The sequence below is a fragment of the Mustela nigripes genome, chromosome 9 (genome assembly GCF_022355385.1).
Source record: "Mustela nigripes isolate SB6536 chromosome 9, MUSNIG.SB6536, whole genome shotgun sequence".
Lineage (NCBI taxonomy): Eukaryota > Metazoa > Chordata > Mammalia > Carnivora > Mustelidae > Mustela > Mustela nigripes.
In genome coordinates, this window is record NC_081565.1 from 17,191,978 (window position 1) to 17,219,440 (window position 27,463).

A 27,463-nucleotide genomic window follows, 5' to 3' on the forward strand; every position below is an offset into this window, starting at 1 on the left:
ATCAGTTTCCTAGGGCTGTCATAACAAAGTATTAGAAACTAGGTGCTTAACACAGGGAGAAATTTATTCTTTCACAGTTCTGGAGGCTACAAATCTGAGATCAAGGTGTAAGTGGAAGCAGGATTTCTATGAAGTCTCAAAGGCAGGCTCTTTCCTTTCCTCTTCCAGCTTCTGGTGGCCATAGGCATCCCTTGGCTTGCAGTAGCATAACTGCAATATCTCTGCCTCCATCTTTTGTGGTCAGTTTCCCTCTCTGTATCTCCATCTTCACATGCCATTCTCCTCAATGGATGTGTCTATGTAAGGGCAAAGTCAGATTAAGTGTGACTACCATCTTACCTAATTGAAACTGCAGTGTGACCTCATCTTAACTAATTATACCTGTAATAACCCTATTTCCAAATAAAGCCACATTCTGGTGTACAGGATATCAGCCTGTGTCTTTGGGGGACATAGTTGAGCATCATCCTATGAGAATCACACTATTTTCTCTATTTGCTAATATTTCTAGTTTAACCTCTCTTTTATTTTCTTAAAGATGATCATTTCAGTGCACTTATTATTATTATAAAGATAGTTTGCTTTGTTAAGTCCACCACTGTGTGGTAGAAAGAAAAAGGGCTTTGGAGTCAGACCTTGTGGGAACCCCAACCCCTTTACCAGGATGGTTATTTTGAGGAAGAGATGAAAAGATGATTTGAAGTAAAGCATGGTAACTTGTTGCAAGCAACAAGCTGTGGAACCTTGGAGAATTTACTTAGCCTTGCTGTACTTTGCTTTCTACCTCTGCAAAATGGGACTAACAGGAATGTTGTGAATGTTGGATGACTTAATAGAGCTCAAGTTTTTAGAGCACCGCCTGGTAGAGAATGAATGTTCTAGGAAGGTTAGATACTGTCATAATTATTATCATTATTGTGATTTATACTATTCTTGAAAAAAAATATTTCCCCCCTCTTCTATTATTGGAAAACAATTCTAAAGAGGAAGAGGAATTTGTGCTTATAGAGTCTAAGGGAGAATAAGGAAAGAATTAAAAATAGTACTTCCTAACCAAGTCTGTTTGAGCCTAGAGGTTTAAAATTATTAAAATTTCCATGAAACAGTATAATAAAATTGTATCTATCACTCTTACTTACGTCTAAACTGAATAATAAATTATCCCAAGGTGGTGTGGTTTAAAACAATGCACATTTCTTTCTTTCTTTTTTTTAATTTAAACTCAATTTAGTTAACATATAGTGTATTATTCGTTTCAGGGGTAGAATTTAGTGATTCATCAGTTGCCTATAACACCCAGTGCTCATTACTTCAAGTGCCTTCCTTAATGCCCATCACCCACTTACACCATCTCCCCAACCCACTCCCCTCCAGCAACCCTCTACTTGTTTCCTAGAGTCAGGAGTTTCTTATGGTTTGCCTCCCTCTCTGTTTTCATCTTATTTTATGGTTCTGTCCCTTTCCCCTACGTTCATGAAACAAAACAACACACGTTTCTTATTTAACAGACCCTGTGAGTCAGAATCTGAGCACAGCCTGGCTGGATCCCCTACTTCACAATCTGTCATAAGACTTATGTGAGGTGGAGGCGCCCGGGTGGCTCCGTGGGTTAAAGCCTCTGCCTTCAGCTCAGGTCATGATCCCAGGGTCCTGGGATCGAGCTGCGCGTGGGGCTCTCTGCTCAGCGGGGAACCTGCTTCCTCCTCTTTCTCTGCCTGTGTTGATTGTAGGATTCAGTTCGTCAAGGATTGTTAGACTGAAGGGCTCTCTTTCTGCCTTTTGGCTGGAGACTTTGAATGATTCCTTGACACATGGAGCACTCCATGAGAGCCTGTTTCAGCAAAGCAAGAGAGAGTCTGAGGAAGACAGAAGTCACAGTCTTTTGAAACCTAGTCACAGAGTGATATCCCTTATTGTCCTATTCTGTTGGGTAAAAGCAAGTTACTGAAGTGGAAGAGATTATAATAGGCCATGCATATTAGGAGATACAATCATTCCAGGCCATTCTTAGGGGCTCCATCCCTCCCACCTGCCTTCCATCTTCCACACTTTCCTTTCCTTCCTCCTTCAATCTTTTATTCTTGTATCTCCCTATCTACCGTCTGTCTGTCTGTTATTAGTCTACTTTCTGCTGAAATTCTGACTCTGATCTACGTATGCCATACTCAATACCTGTCTATTTCTCAATCTGGCTTTTACCCAGGACATGGTATGTGTTCAATAGATGTTTGAATTCAATTTAAATTTACAGCATAAAAGAGTACATCAAGAGTCAACTTTATCTGTTATCTTGATATAACCATTACATTATCTTCATATAAATATAAACATTTATAAGGTTCTCCTTTAATCTGTTCATGCATACTTATGACCAAGTTGGGTATCTTCCTTTTTTTTTTTTTTTTGAAAGATTTTATTTATTTATTTGACAGCGAGGGAGAGCAAGCAGGGGTGTGGCACACAGAGGGAGAAGGAGAAACGGGCCCCCTACTGAACAGGGAGCAGGACTCAGAGCTTCATCCCAGGACCCTGGGATCATGACCTGAGCTGAAGGCAGATGCTTAACCGACTGAGCCACCCAGGCACCCCCAAATATTTTTCTAATAAATATCAATTTTTATATTTATTTAATATAGGAATATGTTTGAAATCACTTTTTTCTGGCCGTCATAGTTGTCAGATTGGCTTACATAAGACTTTCGCAGGTTGACACGCCCATTATTGAACATTTAACCATCACAAAAAAGGCTGCAAAAATGTTCTTGTGCAGGGAGGATTTTTTTTTTTAATTTTGTTGAACTGATATGGAAACAGCTGGTTCAGAATTTTGAAACGTTATTTCAATATCATATGCATTTCTGTGTGTTGGCCAGACCCACTTTCTAATAGTTTGAACTAGTGCATGTAGTCCAAGGGCGGCAGTAATCAAACACGGACCAAGTAGGTGCTGGATAAATGTTAGTAGCATTCGAAGAACATTTCCTGTGTAGTGTCATTAGCCTCAACTCAACACAATGCTTAGTGGGGGTTGCTGGGAAATTTCCCATGGGCCTTATTTCTGCTAAGTCTCATATCTCATCCCCATTCCAGATTACCTGCTAAGCTCGTCTCAAGGATTTCATTCACCTTTCTAATTATGGTGGCTGCCATTGCCCACGGCATCCATTGGTATCTTTAAGACTGGGTAGCAGCAGACAAAGAGACAGTCTCCTTTTCCCAAACCCCTCCCCCATCTCTACCTTTTATATTCTTCTCATGTCACTGCTAACTATTATTCTAATTTATTTTTACAAAAGTGGGAACATTTGATTGCTACTTTAAAAAATGTAAACATAATACAAGTGAAAATGCATTTAGAAAAAAGCATCAGAGCAGTACATACTATAGAGGTGAAGAATTCCTCTTCATCCCCAGCAATAACTGCCTTACTGATTTTGTGTGATCCTCTGACAGCCCTCTCTTTTCTGTATTTTATTGAGAAAAGTGCACATGCAAGGAGAGAAAATGGTATAGTGGATCCCTGTGTGACCATCACCCTGCAATAATTATTGTCAATCGTTTGCTGATTTTGTTTCACTATCCCTCGCTCCCAATTTGTTTTTTGTTGCTGAAGTCTTTTAAAATAAATCCCAGGTATCATATCACTCCTCCTTTAAATACCGCAGTATTTATCTCCAACAGACAATTATTTTTTAGCATAATCTCTCAGCATCATTATCACATCTAGCAATTCACTCTAATGTCCTTAAATTGCATATATACGCAATTATATGCATATATATGTATATATATGCATATAAATTGCATATATATATATATATATATATATATATATGTAGGTGTCTTTAAAAAAGGATCAAAATGTCTATGTGTTGTACTAGGTCTCCTTAGTCTGTAATAGCCACATCTAAAATTTTGCCCATGCCATTATTAGTTGAAGACATTGACTCATTTGTTCTTTACAATTGTCTACTTTGCATATTTAGCCAATGGCTCCCTCTTTGTGTTAATTTGTACTCTTCTCCTAGGATTCATCACTTTTTTTGTCCCATGGACCCATTTTGTAGAATGATGATGACTATAGACCCACTTATATTAGCATTATTTTTTTTAAATTCATAAAATTAAGTTCAGGGAGTCTACAGAAGAAAAACTATATCAAGTTAGAGTTATCAAAATGTTTTTAAGAACATATCTGTTGTGTTATATATGTTATTATTAATTATTAATGATAAGATCCAGTGGAAAATCTAGCAACTTGTAATTGCTAAGTAGTATGGAATGTAAGTATTTAGAAATATTTATATTTCTAAATATTTAGAAAAAATTATAATTTATAGCAACAGTAATGTGATAAAAATGTAGGTGACAAAGTCCTAGGAAGTGGTACAGTGCTATAGTTCATTGTCTGCATTCATAATTTAAGGAAATTTTAAATTACATTTCAGGATACTTAAAATAAAGATATATTGTTTTCCCTATACAAGTTCACAGACCCTTGAATTTTATCCATGGATCCAATGAACATCAGCATACAGGCCACTCTGTGTGTGTCCTCTGGCATCATATTAAGGTACTTAGTTGTCTGGTTTACTATTTTAAGTGATACTAGGGTTGATCAGCAGGTCAGGTAGTTAAGTCTGATCCACTGATTAGACATTTTTCCATCAACCTTTCTCCTAATGGAGAGAGCCTCTCCTAAAGGCTCTAGGATTCATTGATGATAGCTGTCTAGATCGCTTGTTTTATCAGAGCTTGCAAAATGGCAGTTTCCTAATTCTGTCATTCTTTCTGCCTGCGGAATTGCCCTCAAGAAAAAGGTAGTTATCCTGAAATCCAAGTCACAGGATTAAAGCCTGATTAACTCAATTTTCAGATAATGACTTAGTTTCCTCACCATCCCCAATGGTGATCAATAGGCTTTGTTTGCTTTTTGGTTTGGGGTTTTGGGTTTGGCTTTTGGTGTTGGTGTGAAGTACATTGTGAAACTTATTTATTTGATCTATTTCAATCAATTGCAGTCATTATTCTCTTTGATGTTCAGTTTATTCAATGTTAGTTCAGTGTGAGCCCCTCTAGATGAGCTTCTATGTCCTTTTGAAATGACCACATTAGTCTTTGGCAGATCTCTCTTTTTGGCACGGCAAGATGTCCCAGGCTCAGCTTGTACCATACCTATTCCAGAGTTGGACTAAGGAATTTTTCCAAGAATCTTTTGTGTCTCTTAGTGGGAAATGGTATTTCAAAACAAGAGTCTGGGCATAAGCATATTATTGCTATTAGATTGCCATTATTTCTAGGTCTTTTCAGTGGCAAGAACTATGAAACATTTATTTTTTAAATGATAAAAATGAATTATGAGTTTATATGATTTCCAATTGACATTTCAGTGTACAGAATTTTCCTTACCTTCTTTGACTTTATACCTGGGGTAGTTAGTTGCTTTTTACCCTTCTGATTTTAGTTCCTAATGATGGTATAGTAATGGCTTGTTTGCTCTAGTCCACAATCTATACAAATAGTTTCATAATAACCATACCGATATTATGGCTAGCAGTAAATCCATTACATTTAGTTTTAAGATTTATTTGCAGACCATTTTTTTTCCCTTTGGAATATTTCTCCCTAAACATCTGCAATCAAATACTGCATTTTAAAGCCACTTAAAATAATTATTTTCTCTGTGTAGTTATGCCAACATATTGATATATAGCTAGTTTTTTCCCCTCAGTTTGCATATAATTCAATGATTGTTTTTGTCTTTCTTGATTTAAAAAATGTATAATAGTTTATGTGCGTCCAAACTAAAACTTATAATAAGATTCACTTTAAAAAAAAAAAAACAAGAAAAAACTTTGGCTTGTATCTTTGTCTCCTTGACCCTATTTCCTTGCTCCCTCTGTGGTTATCCTTTTTTGTTTTTGTTTTTGTTTTTAGTTTTGGTTAATTGTTTCAGTGTTGCTTAGTGAAAAATTGTATCTATCTATCTAATTTGTATATGGATGACATATACATATTATATAGAAACATATTTATATAATATACATATATTTATATTCCTTTCTTGTACAAAAGAAATCACTATTGCTCTGTACTTTGCTTTTTCCATTTAATTGAAATATATTTGTGATTACTCCGTATTACATATAAAGATCGTCCTAACTCCCTTTTAAGTACATGGACTCCACTCTGTGGATACACCATAGTTTTTCAACCAATTACCTATTGATTGTCCATAGATTCTTATTTTAAGGTTTTTATTGCTAATCAGTATGATGTAATGGGCATAAGTAACAGAAATTGCACTTTAAATTCTCAGAATTTGTAACTGTCTAGCCCTGAATCTCTAATAGTCTAGCAGATTGGATGCAGCTTAAGATAGTGGAAAAGTGCTTGCAAGTAAGACAGATCAGAATGGCTTGACGTCCAGTTCACTCCAACCCCTGATTTCATCTCTATGAGCTTCCATTTCTTCACCCCTAAGAAGTAGTAAGGGGTGTGCCTGGCTTAAGCATCGGACTCTTGATCTTAGCTCAGGTCTAGAGTTCAGATCTTAGGGTTGTAAGTTCCAGCCCTGTATTGGACTTCTTAAAATAAATGCATGTAAGCGTGAATGAATGAATGAATGAATGATGATAAGGAAACCTACCTCTCACTGTTGTTAGGACTAGTACAGACTACAGGAGACGAAGTTTGCAAAACAAATAGAACATCTGACCTGGAATATATCCCCGTAAAACATAGCTATTATTAATATTAGCAATATTCCTTATTCCTCAGCAATAAGACAGGGAGTCCCTAATGGGTCTTAGCCCTTTACTGGTATTTTGTTTTATATTTTTGATGGGTGTGCTCATTTGCACAGCTACAGCAAGGGGAGATGCCAATGGGAGGAGTAACCCACTTTGAATCTGTTCTTCAAAAGCACTGTCTGTCAATATGTTTAAAGATGATCTTTTAATTTGAGTATTACAATTTCAGTGGAAATAGTTAGAAGTAGGACAACAAGACTGGAGTGTCCTAGGAAGTGACCAGAGAGTTTAAGTTTGTTTTCTGTTGTCTCTTCACATCAAATCCTCCAACTGACCCCACCCAAGGTCACACCCTCCTTGATGTTCACATCTGGCAACCTCCCACGGGCCCCAGGATGGCCTGGCATGCCTGGTTGGCTTGGCTTCTGCATCAAGGTCATGCCCAAGCAGGGTAATCTGGGAGTCTCCATCTGAAGCAGGTTATTGACGTCCCACAGAGACCTCCAGTTCCCTGAACTCTGCCCTGGAATGATTCCTTTTGAGCATTTCATCCTTCACCTGTAACCTAAGAAGCTACTGGAAGGAGGAGAAAGGAATTGAGGAAGAACTAATCTCAGAATACTTCCTGGAGGGGACAAGTTCTGAGCAGAGTTTTTAAGAAAGAGGGATGATGGGATCCCAGTAGATGAAGGCAGGCCTCCTGTTAATGATGCTTCTGTGTTCCTTTGGACAGAAAAGAGGCTTTGGAGTCATCCTGAATATGTAGTGGACTTCGGCCGAAGGCTGTCACCTCTCAGAACCTGTTTTCTCACTTGTAAAATATGGCTATAAAATTATATTCCTTGTCCAAAGCACTGTTATGAGGAGCCAGTGAGATTCATAATGTCTTGTGCTTGACAAAGATGAATAAAAGCTCAGGAAACGTGAATTTCCTTTCTACCTTTCCTCCTTTTCAAGCACTTATCCTGCCACATCTTAAAAATATATCTAGGTTATGGTGCCTGGGTAGCTCATCCAGTTAAATGTCTGACTCTTAGTTTTGGTTCAGGTGATGATATCATTGTTGTGAGCCTGAACCCCACGTGGGGCTCCACACACGGGGCTTGGACTCTGCTTGGGGTTCATTCTCTCTCTCTCTACCTCCATCTCTGCCCCTCCCCCTCCTCCCTCTCTTTCAGTCTCTTTCTCGCTCTCTAAAAAAAATAAAATAAAACATAAAATTAGGCTGTTATGAATACAATAAGAACTGAAATTTCTTACTGTATTCATTATCTCAAATTCCTAAGAACTTTGCATTAGTATTGGTGATACTAGCCTTACTTTGCACATAATAGGGTAGAGGCTCTGAGAGCTTGTTATACGTAGGGCCTCAGCTAACCCGTAAGTTAGCTTTTGTATAAATTAGGAAGTACTGCTCCTCCACTTGGATTGATCCTATGGGCACAGGCACGACTAGTGGGGCAAGTCTGGCTTCAGTCCCCACTCGCCCCCTTGCCCCATCACTGTTGTGCGGTACACAGAGTGCATAGCTATACCCAGAGTCCCTGGTCTCATGGCAAAATTCCACTTAGATTTGTCTTACATTCAGACCACATCCTTTCCAATATTTCCTGGGAGTTCACTTCTTCCTGCTTCTTATAGGATCCAGCTCCACTGATTATCTTTTCTCTGTGTCTTATCTCCAGTCTCTTCCTTCTCCTCCTCTTCTGGGTTTTTGTTCCCAGGAGATACACTGAATCAGGTCTCTGTACTTGGGTGCCAGTAGGAGTGGAACAAATCACTGTTCCTAATTCCACCCTTTCAGCAACCCCCCGCCGCCCCAACCAGTGCCTGGCTCCAAACCTGGCACTGAATAGACCTTCTTAGCAAATGCTTGTTCATAACCCTCATAGTCATTACGCTAGGCTTCCTTGTATGGAAGCCAAACCGTTACCTGTTCTACCCACTGTCCTCAAAGCCTAGAAAGTTACTTTGCACAAGAGCAGTCATCTTAAGCAGGCACTAGAGGGCAGCAGGAGATCACACATGGCCTTTTTTCTTTCTTTCTTTCTTTCTTCTTACTATTTTTTTTTTTCTTTTTCCAGTTTCTCGTTTCCCGCAGCAGCCCACCTTATCTCACTAGAGACAGGAATAAATTATAAACTTCGGTGCAAACTAGTTCCTTAACATCAAGAAGATAAAAGTCGGGGAGGGGAGGGGTATGCCTGGTTATGCCTTAGTCTGTGGGAAGTCCCACTTCTGGGTCCCCTGTGCTATACTGGGATTCTTCACTCTGCCCTTTACTTTCTTTAAGACAAATACAACAGAGCCATGCTGGTGTGTTAGTACTTAAAAAAAAAAAAATCATCCAAAGAATTCTAATTTGCAAACAAATGACATCAGCCACTACTATGGGGTACTAGGCAGTATCCAGGGTTCCCTCTCCCTGTTAGGCAGAGAGTATGACTTTCTGAATATTTAACTGCTTCCCCAGAGATTTAACAGCTTTCGCTAGAAATAGGTAAGGTTATATTGTCACTTGTAAGGTGATACTACGTCACTTTGAGCCTCAGTCTCCTCATCTGTAAAAGGGGGCAATGATCCCTACTTTGTAGCATGACGGCAAGAACCGTATGAGATCAGATTTCTCAGACGCAGGTAGGGCTGCATCTTTTACTGCCACCCAGTTCAATGAGGAATTAGTGTCCCTGTTTTACAAATGAGGAAACCAAGTTTGGAGAGGTAGCGGCTTGCCCAGAAGGATCCTAAATCAGATAGGCTTAACTCAGTAGCTCTGGATTTAAGTGTGCAGTTCTACCTTTGTCTACTGAATTGTCTACCTTGGTCTGCTGTGTTCCACTAGTTAGGAAGTGGGTAGTTTGAAGAGGAATTCCTGACTGTGGTTAAATCACCAGCAGGTAACCAGGGAACATTTACAAATCCAGACTTGCATAAGAATTGAATAATGCTGAGGTGAAAACCAAGGGCTAGAACAGATAATTCCTTTTAATTTACATTCAGTTAGCCAACTTATAGCTCACCATTAGTTTCAGATACAGTGTTCAATAAATTATCAGTTGCATATAATACCCAGTGGTCATCACATTATGTACCCCCCTTAATGCTCATCACCCAGTTACCCCATCCCTCCAACTACCTCCCCTTCTGCAACCCTGTTTGTTTCTTAGAGTTAAGAGTCTCTCATGGCTTTTCTCCCTCTCTGATGACTTCCCATTCTATTTTCCCTCACTCCTGTATGGTCCTCTGCCCTGTTTCTTACATTCCACATATGAGTGAAATCATATGATAATTGTTTTTCTCTTATTAACCTATTTTGCACAGCATAATACCCTCCAGTTCCATCCACATTGATGTAAATGGTAAATATCCATTCTTTCTGATGTCTGAGCAATAGTCTCATGTATGTGTGTGTGTGTGTGTGTGTGTGTGTGTGTGTGATTTCTCATTTGTAAAATATTCCTCATTTGTAAAATAGGGACACTAATTCCTCATTGAACTGTTCTGAGTGGCAGATAAAAGATGCAGCCCTAGCTGGTTTACACCTATGATCTCATGTGGTTCTTGCTATCGTATAGCAAATATATATTTTTGCTCTTTGATATATATACATACATATATATCACATATATGTCATATCTATATCTATATCTATATCTATCTATATATCACATCTTTTTTATCCAGTCATCTGTTGATGGACATCTGAGCTCTTTCCATAGTTTGGCTCATGTGGACATTGGTGCTATGAATATTGGGGTGCAGGTGCCCTTTTGGATCACTTCATTTGTACCTTTGGGGCAAATACCCAATGGTGCAATTGCAGGGTCATAGGGAAGCTCTGTTTTTAATGTCTTGAGGAACCTCCATGCTGTTTTCCAGAGTGGCTGCCCCAGCTTGCATTCCCCCCAACAGTGTAGGAGGCTCCCCTTTCTCCGCATCCTCGCCATCCTTGCCTCCCATCCTTGTTGTTTCCTGTCCTGTTAATTTTAGCCATTCTGACTAGTGATTGTGATTTTGATTTGTATTTCCCTGATGCCAAGTGAAGTGGAGTATTTTTTTCACATGTCTTTTGGCTATTTGTGTGTCTTCTTTGGAGAAATGTCTGCTCACGTCTTCTGCCCATTTCTTGACTGGATTATTTGTCTTTTGGATTGCTGAGTTTGGTAAGTGCTTTATAGTTCTTGGCTACTAGCCCTTTATCTGATATGTCATTTATGAATATCTTCTCCCATTCCGTAGGTTGCCTTTTAGTTTTGTTGACTGTTTCCTTTGCTGTGCAGAAGCTTTTTATCTTGTTGAAGTCCCAATAGTTCATTTTTACTTTTTTTTTTTTTTTTGGCCTTGCCTTTGGAGACTTATCTAGTAAGAAGTTGCTGTGGCCAAGGTCGAAAAGGTTGTTGCGTGTGTTCTTCTCTAGAATTTTAATGGATTCCTGTCTCACATTGAGGTCCTTCATCCATTTTGATTTTAATGTTTGTGTATGGTGTAAGAAACGGGTCCGGTTTCATTCTTCCTTATCTGGCTGTTCAGTTTTCCCAGCACCCTTTATTGAAGAGACCATCCTTTTTCCATTGGCGATTCTTTCCTACTCTGTTAAAGATTAGTTGGCCATAGAGTAGAACAAACGATTCTTTTTTTTTTAAAGATTTTATTTATTTATTTGACAGACAGAGATCACAAGTAGGCAGAGAGGCAGGCAGAGAGAGAGGAGGAAACAGGCTCCCTGCTGAGCAAAGAGCCCTATGCAGGGCTCAATCCCAGGACCCTGGATTGTGACCTGAACCAAAGGCAGAGGCTTTAAAGCACTGAGCAACCCAGGTGCCCCAGAACAAATGATTCTGTTGATGCTCTGGACACCCTAGAATTTGTAAATTCCTCATTGGTTCTGTTTCTCATTGATCTTCCAAATATTCCAAGATATAGATACAAACATTATCAACGTTTTTCAGATGAGAAGAGGTTAAGTCACTTGTCCAAAGTCACCCACCTGGCAATGGAAGAGGTGAAATTTAAACCCAGGCAAGTCACTGTACTAGAGGTGCCCTTCTGCAATCAGGCTTATTAACTTGTGTACTTGGGAGGGAAGCTGTGAATTAGGCTAGATCAGGAGATCAGTTGTCCTAGGATTTAGCAGTTTTGTAGACTGTCTTCTTCTTCTTTAAAAAGATTTTACTTATTTATTTGACAGAGACACAAGTAGGCAGAGAGGCAGGCTGAGAGGGAGGGGGCAGCAGGCTCCCTGCTGAGCAGAGAGCCCAAAGCGGGGCTCAATCCTAGGACCCTGAGATCATGACCTGAGCCGAAGGCAGAGGCTTTAACCCACTGAGCCACCCAGGCACCCTGACCTGTCTTCTTTTTAGAGTCTCCACTGTTGCCCTCCCTTCCGTGCCTTAAATATGCCTGCACATGTGTGCACGTGCACCCTCCACCCCCACATACACACTTATCCGTATTGAGACACATAAACCTTATCAGAAGCCACTTGAGACTGTCCCACATTTCCTGGCATCAGGAGTTCATGCACCTTGTCAGGGCATTAATCTTAGCATGACTGTCAGGTAGGGAGCGGGCTTGAGCACCTCAGATAGAGCGTCCAAATAACATGAAGTGCGTAGCTCTGAATCTGGGTCTGATGCTTAGGAGGAGAAATGCAGTTTCAGGATGGGAAGCCGCCTAGACTTAACAGAGCTGTCCCATATGGAAGGGGAGGCCTAAAAACATAGTAAGTTTTACATCATTAGAAGTTTCCAAGAAGAAGTTAGAGGATGATTTGGTGCTGAAGGAAACATTAGGTGGGATTTCTGAGTAGGTGACCTTTAAAAGCCTTTTACCCCTGAGATGCTTTAGCCCATTGGAAAGGGGTGGGGGAGCCTGGAGGTGGTGTCTGGGAGTGGCAGGAACAGAGAAAGGCCAAGTGTTTGCAACAGAGACAGCTCATTGTGCAAGAGTGAGAATTAGTGCTACAAGCTATCATTTCTACATCAGTAAAGTAAGGTTAAGACCATCTACCTTTGAGGCTATGGTGATAAATTGAGAGAGTGAGTTTGAAGTCTCATAAGTGTTACAGGAATGGAAAGGATTCAAGGGCAAGAGGCTCATGTCCATCTATTCCTTAATTCAGATATTTACCTGCAAGCCATCTACTCTACATCAGAGAGTAAACCTGTGCTGGGATGCAAATGATCGCTTAGAACAGGCCAAGGTCCTCACTTTAATGGAGCTTACAGTTTCATTGGGAAGAGAGATACTGATTGAACTAGCCCATTAAAATAAAAAGTGAGAGAAGCACACATAGCAAGTTCTCCGAGAGGCAATCTTGAGGCTCCTTCTTACAGACCGGGATTAGAAGGTAGCATGTCCTACGTGTCTCACCTGGGGTGCTGGAAACCCTAAACAGGAACTCACTGCCTGCCTCAGACAAATCTCTCCTAAATCCCTCCTGCCTATTCTCTGACCTTGTTTTATTTCCTTGTTCTGGCTGAGGTTTTGGGAGTTATGAAACCAGTTAGGATTCATCTCCTTTGTAAGTTCTGCATATTGGGGCTCGGTTTGGGGCTTTCATTTCTATTCCATCTTGGTGTCTCAGTGGAAATTTCAGTTGTAACATCCTGTCACAACAGTGGGACTAAGAATTATAACTACCGCAGCAGCAACAACAGCAACAACTAATGGGGATCGAGTGCCTAACCCTTGCCAGGCACCTTATCTGATCCGCACAAGAACTTACTCAGTCGGGTTGGTGCCGTGAGTTACGAAGGGTGCACTGACGATGCAGGACCTTGACTGTCAGGCTGGGAAGTTTGGATTGGACCCTGCACAGGGGCAGACCTCGCTGATGGCCTCTCAGCTGGCTACTTTCCCTTTGTTAAGGATATCTGTGTGGGTCCTTGAGTCAGGCCTCAGAGCAGTCGCTTTCCTCCAGCAGGAGACAGTAAGTCCGCCTAAGAAATGATCCCATCTCAGCAATTCCTGGGAGGCCATGGCTGTAATAAAGGCCATTCTTTATGATATAAAAGTCTCACCCTCTTTCCCCCACCCTTAACGTTTCTAATTTGAGCCCCTCTGGTCCCTGTGGAGCCTTTAAATGCTTCAAGTGCAAGCCTATTGCCAAGGCAAGCCTGTCTGACTTGGGAGGCAGCGCCCTGCACTGTTGCCGAATATTGAACAAACATTCGCACAGCTTTGGCTCTCCCAGGAGCCCTTAGTCTGCTGCCTTTGTTTTGTTTTCTGGATGAGGGCAAGCGGTGCCATCACCTCCTGCCGGAAAGCCCTGGCTGCCCTCCCAACAAGGAGTTGTCACTTCAACTGAGGCTGCCTTTTTTTTTTTTTTGGTGGCAACAAAATAATACCCAGCAGGAATTTGGGAGGAGAAAAAAGAGAGTTCAGTTGGCAGGTTCTCAAATGAATGGGTTGTAGTGTCATTGGAACTGAATTGGGCTTAAAACCAGACATGATCCTATTTTGGAAGCATTGTTCAGAGGGATGGGGAATGTGAACAGAGGATAAGTCTCTTCAAAAATGCTCTTTATCCTTGCCTGTTAAAGACAGCCTGTTTTAACTGAACTCTCCCATCCCCTCAATGGCAAGGGCCTATGTGAAAACCCAGAGGAGATCAGAACAACTGGCAAATTGATCAGCTATTCATCTGTAAACCTTCCCATTGAGAAAGCTAATTTTACTTTGGGAAGAGGTTGTCACTTGATTACAAGCCATCAATTAATTGTTAGTCTTGAAATTCACAAAGCTTGGCTCTTAGACTTATCAATGCTCTGATAAGATAGCTTGGTGATCAGGGTCTTTAAATATATATCCAACAAATATTTATTGAAACTATTACTGAAAGCTTAACATGTTCCAGGTTCTGTGTACAATGGATATGGAAATCAGCACAACTAATACTGTCTTTGTCCTCTTGGAGTTTATAGTCTGAAGACATTGAGAGATGATGGATAGAACAGAACAGTATGCTACAAGATTTTTTAATATGAAGCCCTATATAGGTTGGTGGCATGGGGATGGAGTTCAGGGAAGCCTTTTCTGAAGAACTGGCAATTGAACTAAAGATGACTTTAGGCACAGAGTGAGGTTGGATCAGAAATAATTAACTTTCACAATTGTGATGTCTACAGAGGAATAATTAATGGAATGGTTAATGGTTTTCCCTGTTGTAACTCCCATCCAGACCATAATTTAAGCATGATACAATCTTTACAAAAAGGATCATTGTTATTAAATGCTTGGAAGATAGACATAAATCTATTTCTTTGTTTAGGTCTCAGATTCTTCAACTGTTGAGCAATGGGGTTAGACCAGGTGACTCTCAAGTGTCCTCCTTTTGCAAAACCAGCCCTAAGTTCAGCTATGAGTTCTAGATTGCTACTGCAAGGCAGTTGGCAGCCTAGACTATGGGCTTTTAACACAATTGAATTGATAGACTGAAAAAAAAAAAAAGATTTATTGGGAAAAAAACAGAACAGCAAAGATCTATAGCCTGTTTTGTTGTTAAATGGCTAGTTATATCTTTAACCCGGTAGCTATGAATGTTTGTTTGATCAAGGGAATTTTTACTCCCAGCACCACATTCCATTCCCAGTTAAATTATATGCATATGGCAAGATTCTGTGAGAAGTAGGCCATCTATGTTTTAAAATATGAGATTGAAATAGTAGTGTAAGTGATAAATTGGCTAACAGAAGAGATTGGGACCGTGTGCCGAAAGGAACACTAACTCAACATATGACTTTGGAAGGTCTTTCTTTGGGACACTATTTCCCCTTGTTCAAAATAGGAGGGTGGATGGAATGGGAGAAGATATTTGCAAATCACACTATAGACAAAGGGCTGATATCCAAGATCTATAAAGAACTCCTCAAACTCAATACCCCCCAAACAGATAATCATGTCAAAAAAAAAATGGGCAGAAGACATGAACAGACACTTCTCCAATGAAGACATACAAATGGCTAGCAGACAGATGAAAAAATGTTCATCATCATTAGCTATCAGGGAAATTAAGATACCACTTTACACCAGTTAGAATGACAAAGATTAACAAGGCAAGAAACAATAAATGTTGGCGAGGATGTGGGAAAGGGGAACGCTCTTACACTGTTGGTGGGAATGCAAGTTGGTACAGCCACTTTGGAAACAGTGTGGAGATACCTCAAAAAATTAAAAATAGAGCTATCCTATGACCCTGCAATTGCAGGGTAAAAAGAAGGGCCATCTGTACTCCAGTGTTCATAGCAGCAATGGCCACAATTGCCAAACTGTGGAAAGAGCCAAGATGCTCTTCAACAGATGAATGCATAAAGAAGATGTGATCCATATATGCAATGGAATATTACTTAGCCATCAGAAGGGATGAATACCCAACTTTTGCATCAACATGGATGGGACTGGAGGAGATTATGCTGAGTGAAATAAGTCAAGCAGAGAGAGCCAATTATCATGTGGTTTCACTTACTTGTGGAACATAAGGAATAACATGGAGGACATTAGAAGGAAAGGAAAAGTGAATGGGGGAAATTATAGGGGGAGATGAACCATGAGAGACTATGGACTCTGAGAAACAAACTGAGGGTTTTAGAGGGGAAGGGAGTGGAGGGATGGGTGAGCCTGGTAGTGGGTATTAAGGAGGATATGTATCGCGTGGAGCACTGGGTGTTATACATAAACAATGAATCTTGGAACACTGAAAAAAATTTTTTTAAATGGGAGGGTTGTACCAGAGTAGCATTTCCAAATATATGCTTTTTCAATAGTTTTTGAAAGATGGTTTAGGGAGAAAAGATGCCCCGCCCTATTTTTTCTTATTGGAGATTCACAATTTAAGTGTATCAATGGCCTAATTGATTCCAGTGTTTTTACTTTAATCTATTATATTGCCACATTCCTGTGTGACCAAAGATAGATTTTCCTTCTGAGACTCCACTGCCCCAGCTATAACCTGGGCCTGGAGCACAGGTCCCCAAACTTATTCAGGTAGCAAATATTTTAGGCTTTCTGGGCTATAGCATCTTTTTTTGCAACTACCCAATTGTGCCATCATCGTCATACACAATACATAAGTGAATGAAGATGCCAGTATTCCAATAAAAATTTCTTTACAAAAAAAAGGCAGAGGGCTGGATTTCACTCATGGACCAGTTAATTTACTGACGTCTGGGTCAGAGTGTGAGTTAACTGCCCCCCTAATGTCCTTGCAGCTCTGACTGCCCTCTGAGCTTCTCCCCTCAATGATTATTCTCTCCCAAGTTCGAAGTCACCCTTCTCCAAAACTGTCCCTCCAGCCTGCCCTTCCAAAAGTCATCATCATCTTCTTCTTTCAACTTGTCTGAATGCAGGACTGTCTCTGTCTGCCCGGCTGCTGAGATGCCTTCTTCACAGCTTTGTTTTGTTTATCTTAGTAACTACCCTTCTTTAATCCCCCTGAAGGATTGGTGAGTTGGAATTTGCCTTGTCTTCTTCCCTCAGAGCCTTTGATCTGATGCTCATAAGCATTTGCTGACAGCCAGACAGAAAAGGTGGAGCCCAGATCCCAGGCCTGAGGGCCCAGAGAGTAATGAATGAAGGCTGCATTTATTTGTATTTCTCATTGGCAAGCCCATTTCCAGATCAGCTGCATGTCACTGCAAGCTGAGAGCTAGAGCAGGAGGTAACCCTACTTTTTTTCTCTCAGGCCTTGGTGCCCAGGACCCCTGTTTCCACCGAGGCAGGAGCATGCCTTAACTTTACCAGCCTTGAAAGAAGCTGATGTCTGGGCCAAGTTCTGCCCCTTATCACAGCCCCCCCCCCGCCCCGTTTTGCCACTCAGATTATGCATTGCACAAGTTTGAGAATACCATTCAAACAGTGTTTGGTGCAAATGGAACTCTCTGGGTTGTACAAATCCCTTTGCTTTTCAAGCTTTTTTATATAGTCATACACCCTTCTCTTCTTACGAAGTCTTACATAGAAGGCCAGTCAATAAAAGAGATACAAGTAGAACTGCTCTCATTGAAGCTGAAATGTGGGTTTTGAGTTCCATCCACCCAGTTTCCCTCTTGCCCTCGGCAGTCATCTGTTGAGATGCTGCCTGGGATCCACAGAATTCCCCAGAAGGATTTCAGAACCTCTAGACTAGATCATGAATGTTATTCTAGCTATTCAGGTTTCTATAATCTCCCTCTCTGATTGAGTCACAAGTACTTCCCTAGCACTATGCTAAACACTGAAGCAGGGGTTGGGGAGTGGGAAGCAGGAGTGGGAGACATGGTCCCATCTCCAAGAGTAGATTATATCACCGGAGAGGTCAGCAGAAAATGGGATGAGAAAAGAGCTTAACAAGATTAGGTCTTATAAACAGAAATACTTAATCAGAGAAGAATGGCTAGAGCAAGGAGAGAAAAGACTTCCTGAAGAGGGTGACGATGGAATGGAGCACTGATGGGTGGAGAACCTTTGAAGAGGCAGAGGAGAAGAATAAGACAGGTGAGCAAAGACAGAAGTGGGAAATGCTGGTGGTATGGATCAAGAGAGATAGCACAAAATGGAGCATGGATAATTAGATCTCAGCATGCACATGAAGAAGGCAGAAAAAGAAGTTTGAACAAGGGACAGATGAACTCAGACAGAAAGGGGAATTCATGAATGATTTTCCAGATAGGTCCACCTCCTTCTGTCTCATTTACCACTCATAACTGTTTTAGTGAGTATTATAACCCCATTTTATAGAATTAATCCTCACAGACCTTGGGGTATGAGGAGACCTTCCCAAGGTAGCTTACTATTATCAAGCAGAATTGGGATTTTTTTTTTTTAAGATTTTATTTATTTATTTGTCAGAGAGAGAGCGAGCAAGAGCGAGCACAGGCAGACAGAGTGGAAGGCAGAGTCAGAGGGAGAAGCAGGCTCCCTGCGGAGCAAGGAGCCCGATGTGGGACTCGATCCCAGGATGCTGGTATCATGACCTGAGCCGAAGGCAGCTGCTTAACCAACTGAGCCACCCAGGCGTCCCAGAATTGGGATTTAAATGGAAATTGACTTTAGCTGGTGTTTCCCCCATCACATGAAACTTCATGGAAAATATAGGACTGGGGCAAGTTTTCAAAAGAAGGGTAGAATTTGTTTAAATTGACAGTAGATAGGAATTTCTTGTTGAGAAAATATCTTTGATTTGTTACATCTTGCCGGGTCCTTGAAGAGTCCTCTTATCTAACCAGTCAACTTTAAATATGGACAATGTGAGGCCCAGAGAAAGTAAGGGGCTGCTTAATAGGAAGAATAAAAAAGGACACGATTCTGACATCTGAGTCATCAGGCCAGTGCTCTTTCCAAGACATCATGAGTAAACCACTCTATCATCTTTTTTCTTTTCCATGGGATACTACCTCCTTGGCACATTGGACCCTATGGGTTCAAGAGTCTGCCCTTTTGAACAATGTTGAATTCTCTCTCTCTCTCTCTCTAGAGACCACAGAGCTGGGCAGCAAGAAGGAACTCAAGTCCATGCCCTTCATCACCTACCTCTCAGGGCTGCTGACCGCCCAAATGCTGTCGGATGACCAGCTTATCTCAGGTGTGGAGATCCGCTGTGAGGAGAAAGGCCGTTGTCCATCTACCTGCCACCTTTGCCGCCGACCAGGCAAGGAGCAGCTGAGCCCCACACCAGTGCTGCTGGAAATCAACCGTGTGGTACCACTTTATACCCTGATCCAAGACAATGGTACCAAGGAGGTGAGTTCCCCTGATACAGCCACTAATTCACATCTAAGTACCAGTCTTCCTCCCTCTTGCCCTTGTGGGCCCTTTGTCCATTGGGATTGTCTTTCATCACCGTCATGGTGATGGCTGACATTTATTGATCCCTTACCATATTTTAAGTACATATATAGCTGTTATAACCAATAAATCCTCTAATCTCAATGGCTTAATATAATAGAAGTTATTTCTTGAAGTTATTTCTTATTATTTCTTGAAGTTATTACTCTGAGAAGGGGTTCAAGACCCATATTATTCTATCCTGTGCCCTCATCAACCTGATGCTTCCACAGTTGCTGTGGAAGAAGAAAGTACATGGGAGATCGTATGTGAGAAGTTTACATGCACCAAGCCTGAAAGTGACAAATATCATTTCAGCTCCTTTCCACTGGGTCGAACTCATTCATTGGGCACACCTGTCTTCAAACAAAAACAGGGAAATATATTTTATCTGATGGTCTGGGGAAGAAGATACATGGGTTTGTTAAAAACCTAAAGGTCTCTGCCTCAATATTATACTTGGATTATCTCATTTAATCTTCCATCCAGATCTGATTTATGTATAAATATTGGTTTAACATATATGAAATTGCCAGCATTTGATCATTTTCTTATTTATAAAAAATGATAATTCCAGGGACCCCTGGGCGGTGCAATTGTTTAACTGTTCAACTCTTGGTCTTGGCTCAGGTCATAATCTTGGGGTCACGAGATGGAGCCCCGTGTTAGGCTCTGAGCTCAGCAAGGAGTCTGCTAAACTCTCTCTCTGCTCCTCCCTGTGCACATGCTTGCTTGCTCTCTCTCTCTCTCTCTCTCTCTCAAATAAATACTTTTTTAAAAAATGGTAATTCCATATGGTTCATCCTAATGTCATGTCCACTTTACAAGTGAGGAAACCTTGAGGATGTTTACTGATTTGCTCAAAGTTGGTCTGCTTCAGAGCCTAGGTGCTTAATTGTGAAATTATATCTCCTCTTTTTCCTCTTCCTGCATGCTTCATATCCCATGGCAGCATGTCTGGGCTTGAAGAGACCATATAAATGATTTGTTCACTGGTTTGCAAAATTGTATTCATGGAACACTTTTTCTAAATGCAGTCTTTCAGGAATCCCAATCCATAAAGCCAAGAATAGTGATGCCACTCCTTCAGTTAGGGAGAGGAAGGTGGATAAAGCTTCTCCACTTTGTCCCCAGTCTTCCCTCTGCAGCAAATCTCTCATAGCCCTTGGCCCAAAGAAGATGGTCTGGTAGATCCCTGACCAATACCATCAGGCTGCTATGGATTATGCCTTCCTACCATAGTGTTCTGAGTGCTAGAAGGTGGTAAATGGTCAGGTAGGGCTTCCTAGAGGAGAGAGGGGGATGAGAGTAAGGACCTGGGGAGAGTGTCAGGTAGATGACCAGAAGCAGAAGAGAACATGATCTGTACAAAGCCTGGAAGGCATCCCGTGACTAAGATGAAGAGATAGAAGGAAAGCAGGGATGAGGCCAGAGAGGTCAGAAGGAACCTGCTCATATGGGTTATTGTAAACTACCTCATTGAATGTGGATCCCATTTGAAGGGGAGTGAGATGCTTAGGATATGCAGGACAGATTCGATAGGGTTAGATTCATGCAGCAGAAGGAGCCCTCTGGAAATAGCCCAGATGACTGTCAGTAGGAGAGCAGTTAAATAAGTGCACAGTGGAATATACATGCAGTGGAATAATCTACAAGAGACAAAAACAAATGAACTACAGTATCATTAAATATGAGATGAATGAACATAATATTAAATGAAGAATGTAAATCCCGAAGATACATTTTATATAGTGTGATACCATTTCCCCTGCTTTTTGTTTGTTTGTTTGTTTTAGTATATATAACTGATTATTAGGTACTATTAGAATATGACTTACAGGAGTGTCTGAGTGGCTCAATCCATTAAGCACCTGTCTTTTTTTTAATTTTTAATTTTTTATAAACATATAATATATTTTTATACCCAGGGGTACAGGTCTGTGAATCGTCAGGTTTACACACTTCACAGCACTCACCAAAGCACATACCCTCCCCAATGTCCATAACCCCACCCCTCTTCTCCCAACCCCCCTCCCCCCAGCAACCCTCAGTTTGTTTTGTGAGATTAAGAGTCACTTATGGTTTGTCTCCCTCCCAACCATTTCCCCTGTTTTAAATTAAAACAGATGCGTGCCAAATAAACTACATTTTTTGAATGAATACAGGTGCTATAAACTATTTAAAAAAGGAATCAAGGAAATGGTCAACATAGGATTCAGGATAATGACAGTCTTGAGTTGGGGAGGCAGGACAATGGCACGAGGGAGCCCTCATCACATGGAGGTATCATGTTCCTACCCGGCATTTTGGGTGGTGGATTTGTGGGAGGTTTTTGTTTTGTTTTGTTTTGTTTTTTTGAAGTATTAAAATTAGCTAGTTAATGAACACAAAGTAGATGAATATATAAAGCCTAACCATGCATGGTGCTATAATGACCTTGAGTCACGAGCTAAGCCTCATGGATGATCTAATCCGATGCGTCAGAGGTCTCCACGCTAACTAAAACAAAAAGTCAAATATGAATAAATCTCCCCGCTCTGGCTTCAGGGTGAGAGTTGACTGTGAAGATGCAAGTGTGGAAAGAGGGAGACCTGTGAGGAGGCTGTTGAAACTTCCAGTGAATACCAAAGATTGTCTGACCAGTGTTCTGTTAGTGTGGATGAGCAAAGCCTCTTGGTTAGCTGCATGGGGCCGAGCTCTCCAGGACTCGGTGGGGAAAGTTAATGAAAATCCTCATTTACTGCTTCAAAATCTTGGCCTAGTGCTGCCCTTCTGGGCCACACTCCTCTCATCTGTAATATGGCACCAGCCTAGCTAAGTCACAGGACTTTTGTGATGTGTTCTTGGCCCATGTGGTAGCAAGAGGAGTGGCGGTTCTCGTCCTCCTTGTGTAGGAGTCAGATTCCCCCATGTCTGGATTCCATGCCAGCTTCCTCGGCATGAGCAAAACATCCATTTCTACGGAAATCCAGGGAGATATTTTCAAGGCCACTTGGTGGGATGTTATCAGAAAAGCCCCAGTGTGAATGCAGTCACTAGATGTCACTGTTCTCCTTACGGGAGATTTGGAATTCTTAGAGCACTAGTCATTCATTCATTCATTCATTCATTCAGTATTTGTAAGAACTTACTATATGGCCGCTACTATGTCATGCCCTGAGAAGTGAAGTGGATGATGAGTAGACTTGGTCTTTATCTTCATAGAGTTTACAGACTTGTGGACCAGACAGGTATTAGTGAAACAATCACACAAATCAAGACAGACTGTGAAGTACCAAGAGAAGGCCAGGTCAGTGGGTTGAAAAGCGTGTGTTAGGAGGTCTTGTGGAGTTAGGGTTGGTTTCTCTGAGGAAGTGTCATTTAAACTGAGTTTTGAGGGGTCAGGTACATAAATTAAAGTAGAGGACTAGATTTGGCGGGGGTCGCGGGAGAGGGGGAGGAGCCAGAGCACAAGTAAGGTTGAAGACCCAACTCCTGCGAAGGCCTGAAGAGTGAGCAGGCATGGCCCATTTCCCTGAAAAACTGAGATCCCATGGGGGGCAGGGGCCAGACTAAAGGAAAGCTCCATGAGCAGTACTGAGGACCAAGAGGCAGGACCCGGCGAGGCAGAGCTGCAGAGGCTATGGAGGTGAGGAGTTTGGCCCCAGCAGTGGGAAGCCAGAGAAGAGTTTGGGCAGGTAGACAGGCAGGAGTGCCATCTTCTCGGCTACAGGCTGTCCTCCTCTTGGTCATCCCCACTCAGAAACGTTAGAGCTGGCTGATGAGCTGGCTTCCTTGAGGCTCCAGCTTCTACTCCCTGGCCCCAGATCCCAATGGTAGGTCCTTTTAAAGGTGCATGACAGCCTAGGAGCTGTGCTACATTAGGCCTTTCCAGTAGAGCAAGGCTAAGGTAGGAGTGGGTGGGACAGGCCAACTATAGGTGTGGAAATTATGTGGAGGAGGGCAATATGGCCGCTGAGTGAGGCTGGTGTGATGAGAAGGCGGCCACTGTCCCTGGGATCATTGTTTTCTGCCTCCTCCCCAGACCCCATCACTCCTTCTCCCATGGCTCCGCCATCTCTTCTCATTTTTCTGAAGCCAGGGGTGGACACAAACACAAAAGTGGATGTGGATAAAAACACAAAAGAATCTTGGCCTGGGCTCTGACACTGAGACACAAGGCTGGGGCAAGTCTTTGTTTCCTGTGTGGGTTTTTCTTTTCCTATCTGAGAAGGCAGAGAGGCTGAGTGAGTTACTTTCTGAGTTTCCTGCAAGAGACTTTCTCTAAGTGGAAGCAGGCCGCTCAGGCTTTGTGCTCTACTTAGAATCCTGCTTCAGTCTCCTGTTCCCTGTGTGATGCTGAGTGATTTCTCCAAACCTCAGTTCCCACATCTGTGAAATGAGGTCCTTATGGAGATAAAATGAGTTCATGAATGCATAGTACCTGGCACATAGCATCTGATGGACAAACATTTTCTGTGACAATGATAAAAACGATGTTTATCTAAACTTGACCCTTCTTGGGGCACCTGGGCGGCTCAGTGGGTTAAAGCCTCTGCCTTCAGCTCAGGTCATAATCTCAGGGTCCTGGGGTCAAGCCCCGCATTGGGCTTTCTGCTCGCAGGAGCCTGCTTCTGCCCCCCCCCCCCCCGCCTGCCTCTCTGTCCACTTCTGGTCTCTGTCTGTCAAATAAATAAATAAAATCTTTAAAAAATAATAAATAATAAAATAAACTTGACCCTTCTTTTTTAAATGAGTCCTTTGGTATGTCCTCTTCTAAGTAGTACTTAATAACTTTACAGATGCCCTGTGCTAGGGACATGACATTTTAGAGTAAGAGCTGTGTTTTTGCATGGGAAAGGTCACTGGTTAACCCAAAAGTGCAGATCATGAATGGAGGGATTATAAGAAAATTTTATTACTTTATAAACATTGCTGGAGTTCATATTCTGTTGTAAGGGATACCACAGGTGGAGTTACAAATGTGTAAAAGGATTTTCTTCTCCTACAGACCTCCTGATGCAGAATGGAACCATTTTTCTATGTAAAAATTCCTGACTCCTTGGGTTATTTGAGGTGCTCATTCAACTTGAGTCCCATTTTACGGCATGGTTAGGGAGTGTTGGTGAGGGGTGTGACTTGCATGAGGTCTATGAGGCAGTTCTGGCCTCTGATTCTGGACCAGGGTTAGAATGTGCTCTGGCTAGCCCTGGGGGCCATGAGACACTAGATCCTTTAACAGTTGGGATCTCCTTGGGTCCATCTCCATAAATGCATGCAAGACATGATGCCTTGTACCAGTCAGAAAGGAGCACTTCATTACATGTCATGCTGTGATTTAAAGAACAAGGAAAGCAGGAAAAAATTCTTTGTGATGGACAGTTTGATTAATACATAAACCTCCTCCTCCACCTGTTAAATGACCCCACATAGCCCAAAGCTATAGTGCAGCTAGTGCTTAATGTAGAAGACTTTGTGTGGCTATTAACTTAGCCTTTGGGTGAGGGAGAAGAAGAGGCTCCGGTAGGGGAGACAGGATGGTGTCAAGGTGAAGAGCCAGACAGAGCTGGATTAGAAATTCATCTCTGCCATTGACTACTGGGTGACCTTACTTTTACTTATTTGTAGAGTACGCATATAAATCTCTATCCATGTTGGGGTTGGGAATTCTCTTAGGAAGAACTAGAGGATTGGGACACCTGGAATCTGAACTAGGTTCTGTCCTTGACTCTTATATGACATTGGACACAAATGCATTGTGTTTTGGTCTTTGTTTCTTTATCTGTATAATGAGAATTCTGGTTTCACTTTATCCCCTTACTATCTCTTGGTGCTGTGATAGGGTCAGACCTAACTTTTACCCTGAAAATAAGGGAAATATTTTGAGGTTAGAAGAATCATCCTGTGACCTACAATTTATTTCCCATCCAGAGACAGTAACAGTTTTATCCTTAAATTAATATTAGGAAGAGGAAGGTGTACTAGGGCAGTGACAACATTTATGAGTAAAAGGGGATATTAAAATCATATCCTATTTATTTTTCAGACCAGCTTTTTTATTTTGCAAATAGTAGAAATAAGACCTAAACATGAGGAATGGTTTGCCCTTAGTCACAAAGCCAGTTCTGAATTTGAAGTAGTTAGGCACAGTTTTTGTCCTCAGCAGTGTCTTTCATCTCTCTTGAGAGTTAGTTTCCTCATCTGTAAAATGGGTAGTCATAACTTTCCCCACAGGGCTCTCACACAGAAAGATTAAGACACCCAGACACCCTTTGCTGGTAACTTGAGCACTGTGAAATACTCTACAGATGGATTCATTCCTAGTGCTCGGATCTCCTGACTTCCAATCATGTGAGTTTTGTTTTGTTTTGTTTTTTCTTTTTCTTTTCATGCTGCTCTAGGAAGAGCCATGTATAATTTTGGTCTTGTTGTGGTTGTCTGACCTTCCAACAGATCCTCTCTCTCTGCCAGAAGGACTTGTTTGCTCTATTTACACTTCTTGGCTCTCACTGAGAAGAGAATTCCAAATGACTGCTCTTTGAAAAGAAATTAACAACCAAGATCACCCCTCCCCCCACCATGATTACCACCGCCACCGTCACCTCCACCATTATCACAAGCGCTGTCACCATTACTGTAGCACCATTGCCACCATCTCCTGGCCTTGGGTGCTTGGTGTGTGCCAGATTCTGTGCTAGGAGACAGGATAGAGAAGGGGAATAAGACACAGATTGTGCCTTCAAGGAGCTCATAGTCTAGTGGATGAAGCAGAAGAGCCACATAAGTAACTATAATTACTTGCATATGTTACATCCATGCATGACTTATTTTCAAATAATACAATTGACATTCCAACAGTGTTAGGAAAGTGGGAGAAAGAAACTCAGAGAGAGTCTGGAAAAGATTCTTGGGGCAGGCAAGGTGGATATGGGCCGATCATGGAACAGCTTGAGGCAAGTCTGTTGATAAGGAGAATAATACCATCTATGAGATGAGATGCGTATCACAGGCCAAACACTGCGCCGAGGGCTTTATATGCTTTATCCCATTTAATCATCCAACACCTTATGAGGAAAGTACTATTATGATCTCTATTTAATAGACAAGGACCCTGAGACTCAGAGAATCTTGAACCCAGTTCTATGAAGTTCCAAAGCTAGCCCGGGTCAGAGTTGGAAAGCTGTGACCCAGGGGTGAAATCCAGCATGCCACCTGTTTTTATAAATAACATTTATGAAATGTAGCTATGCATTTGCATATCATCTGTGGCTGTTTTTCTGCAACAACAGCAGGGTACAGTAAGAGCCACAGAACAGAGTATGGCACACAAAGCCAAAAATATTTACTTTTGGTACTTTACAAGAAAGTTTGACAAACCTTGGTCTAGACCAAAGAATATTGGAAAGGAAGGGGAAAGAAAGTTATGTCAAATACTATATGCCAAACATATAGAACAGAAGATCAAAACTCAACAGTTCCTGAATGCTAACTCTGTGCCTGGCATTTTTAAGGGCTGTGTGTGTATTAATATGCACTCTCTCTGTATCAGTAATATTTCACTCTATCCTCCTAACACATTTGAGTATGTATTTTAATGCCCATTTTACAAATTAGAAAGCAAAACCTGAGGCTTTACAGAGATAAGTAATTTATCTGAGATCACATAGCTAGTGACTTGTGCGGTCAAAATTCAAGCTTGGAATGACTGTCCCTAATGATTATGTGCATGTTTTTGTTGTTAAGAGAGAGAGTGTGTGTGCAAGTGGGGGTGGGGGAGCAGAGAGGGAAAGAGAATCTCAAGCAGGGTCCACGTTCAGTGCTGAGCCTGACTCAGGGCTCAATATCATGACCCAGAGATCATGACCTGAGCTGAAATTGAGAGTGGGACACTTAACTGACTGAACCTCCCAGGTGCCTCTAAAGCTTATGTG

At 41.5% G+C, this 27,463-nt stretch overlaps 1 protein-coding gene across 3 annotated transcripts in view; it reads left to right on the forward strand.

Annotated features, from left to right (window-relative positions):
* Positions 1 to 27,463, forward strand: part of ASTN2 (astrotactin 2) — an 858,139-nt gene that overhangs the window by 658,433 nt on the left and 172,243 nt on the right. For all 3 annotated transcript variants that reach the window (XM_059410933.1, XM_059410934.1, XM_059410936.1), the window contains one exon: positions 19,204 to 19,469. In XM_059410933.1, coding sequence (XP_059266916.1) covers positions 19,204 to 19,469 — 266 coding nt within the window. The remainder of the gene's footprint in view (positions 1 to 19,203; positions 19,470 to 27,463) is intronic.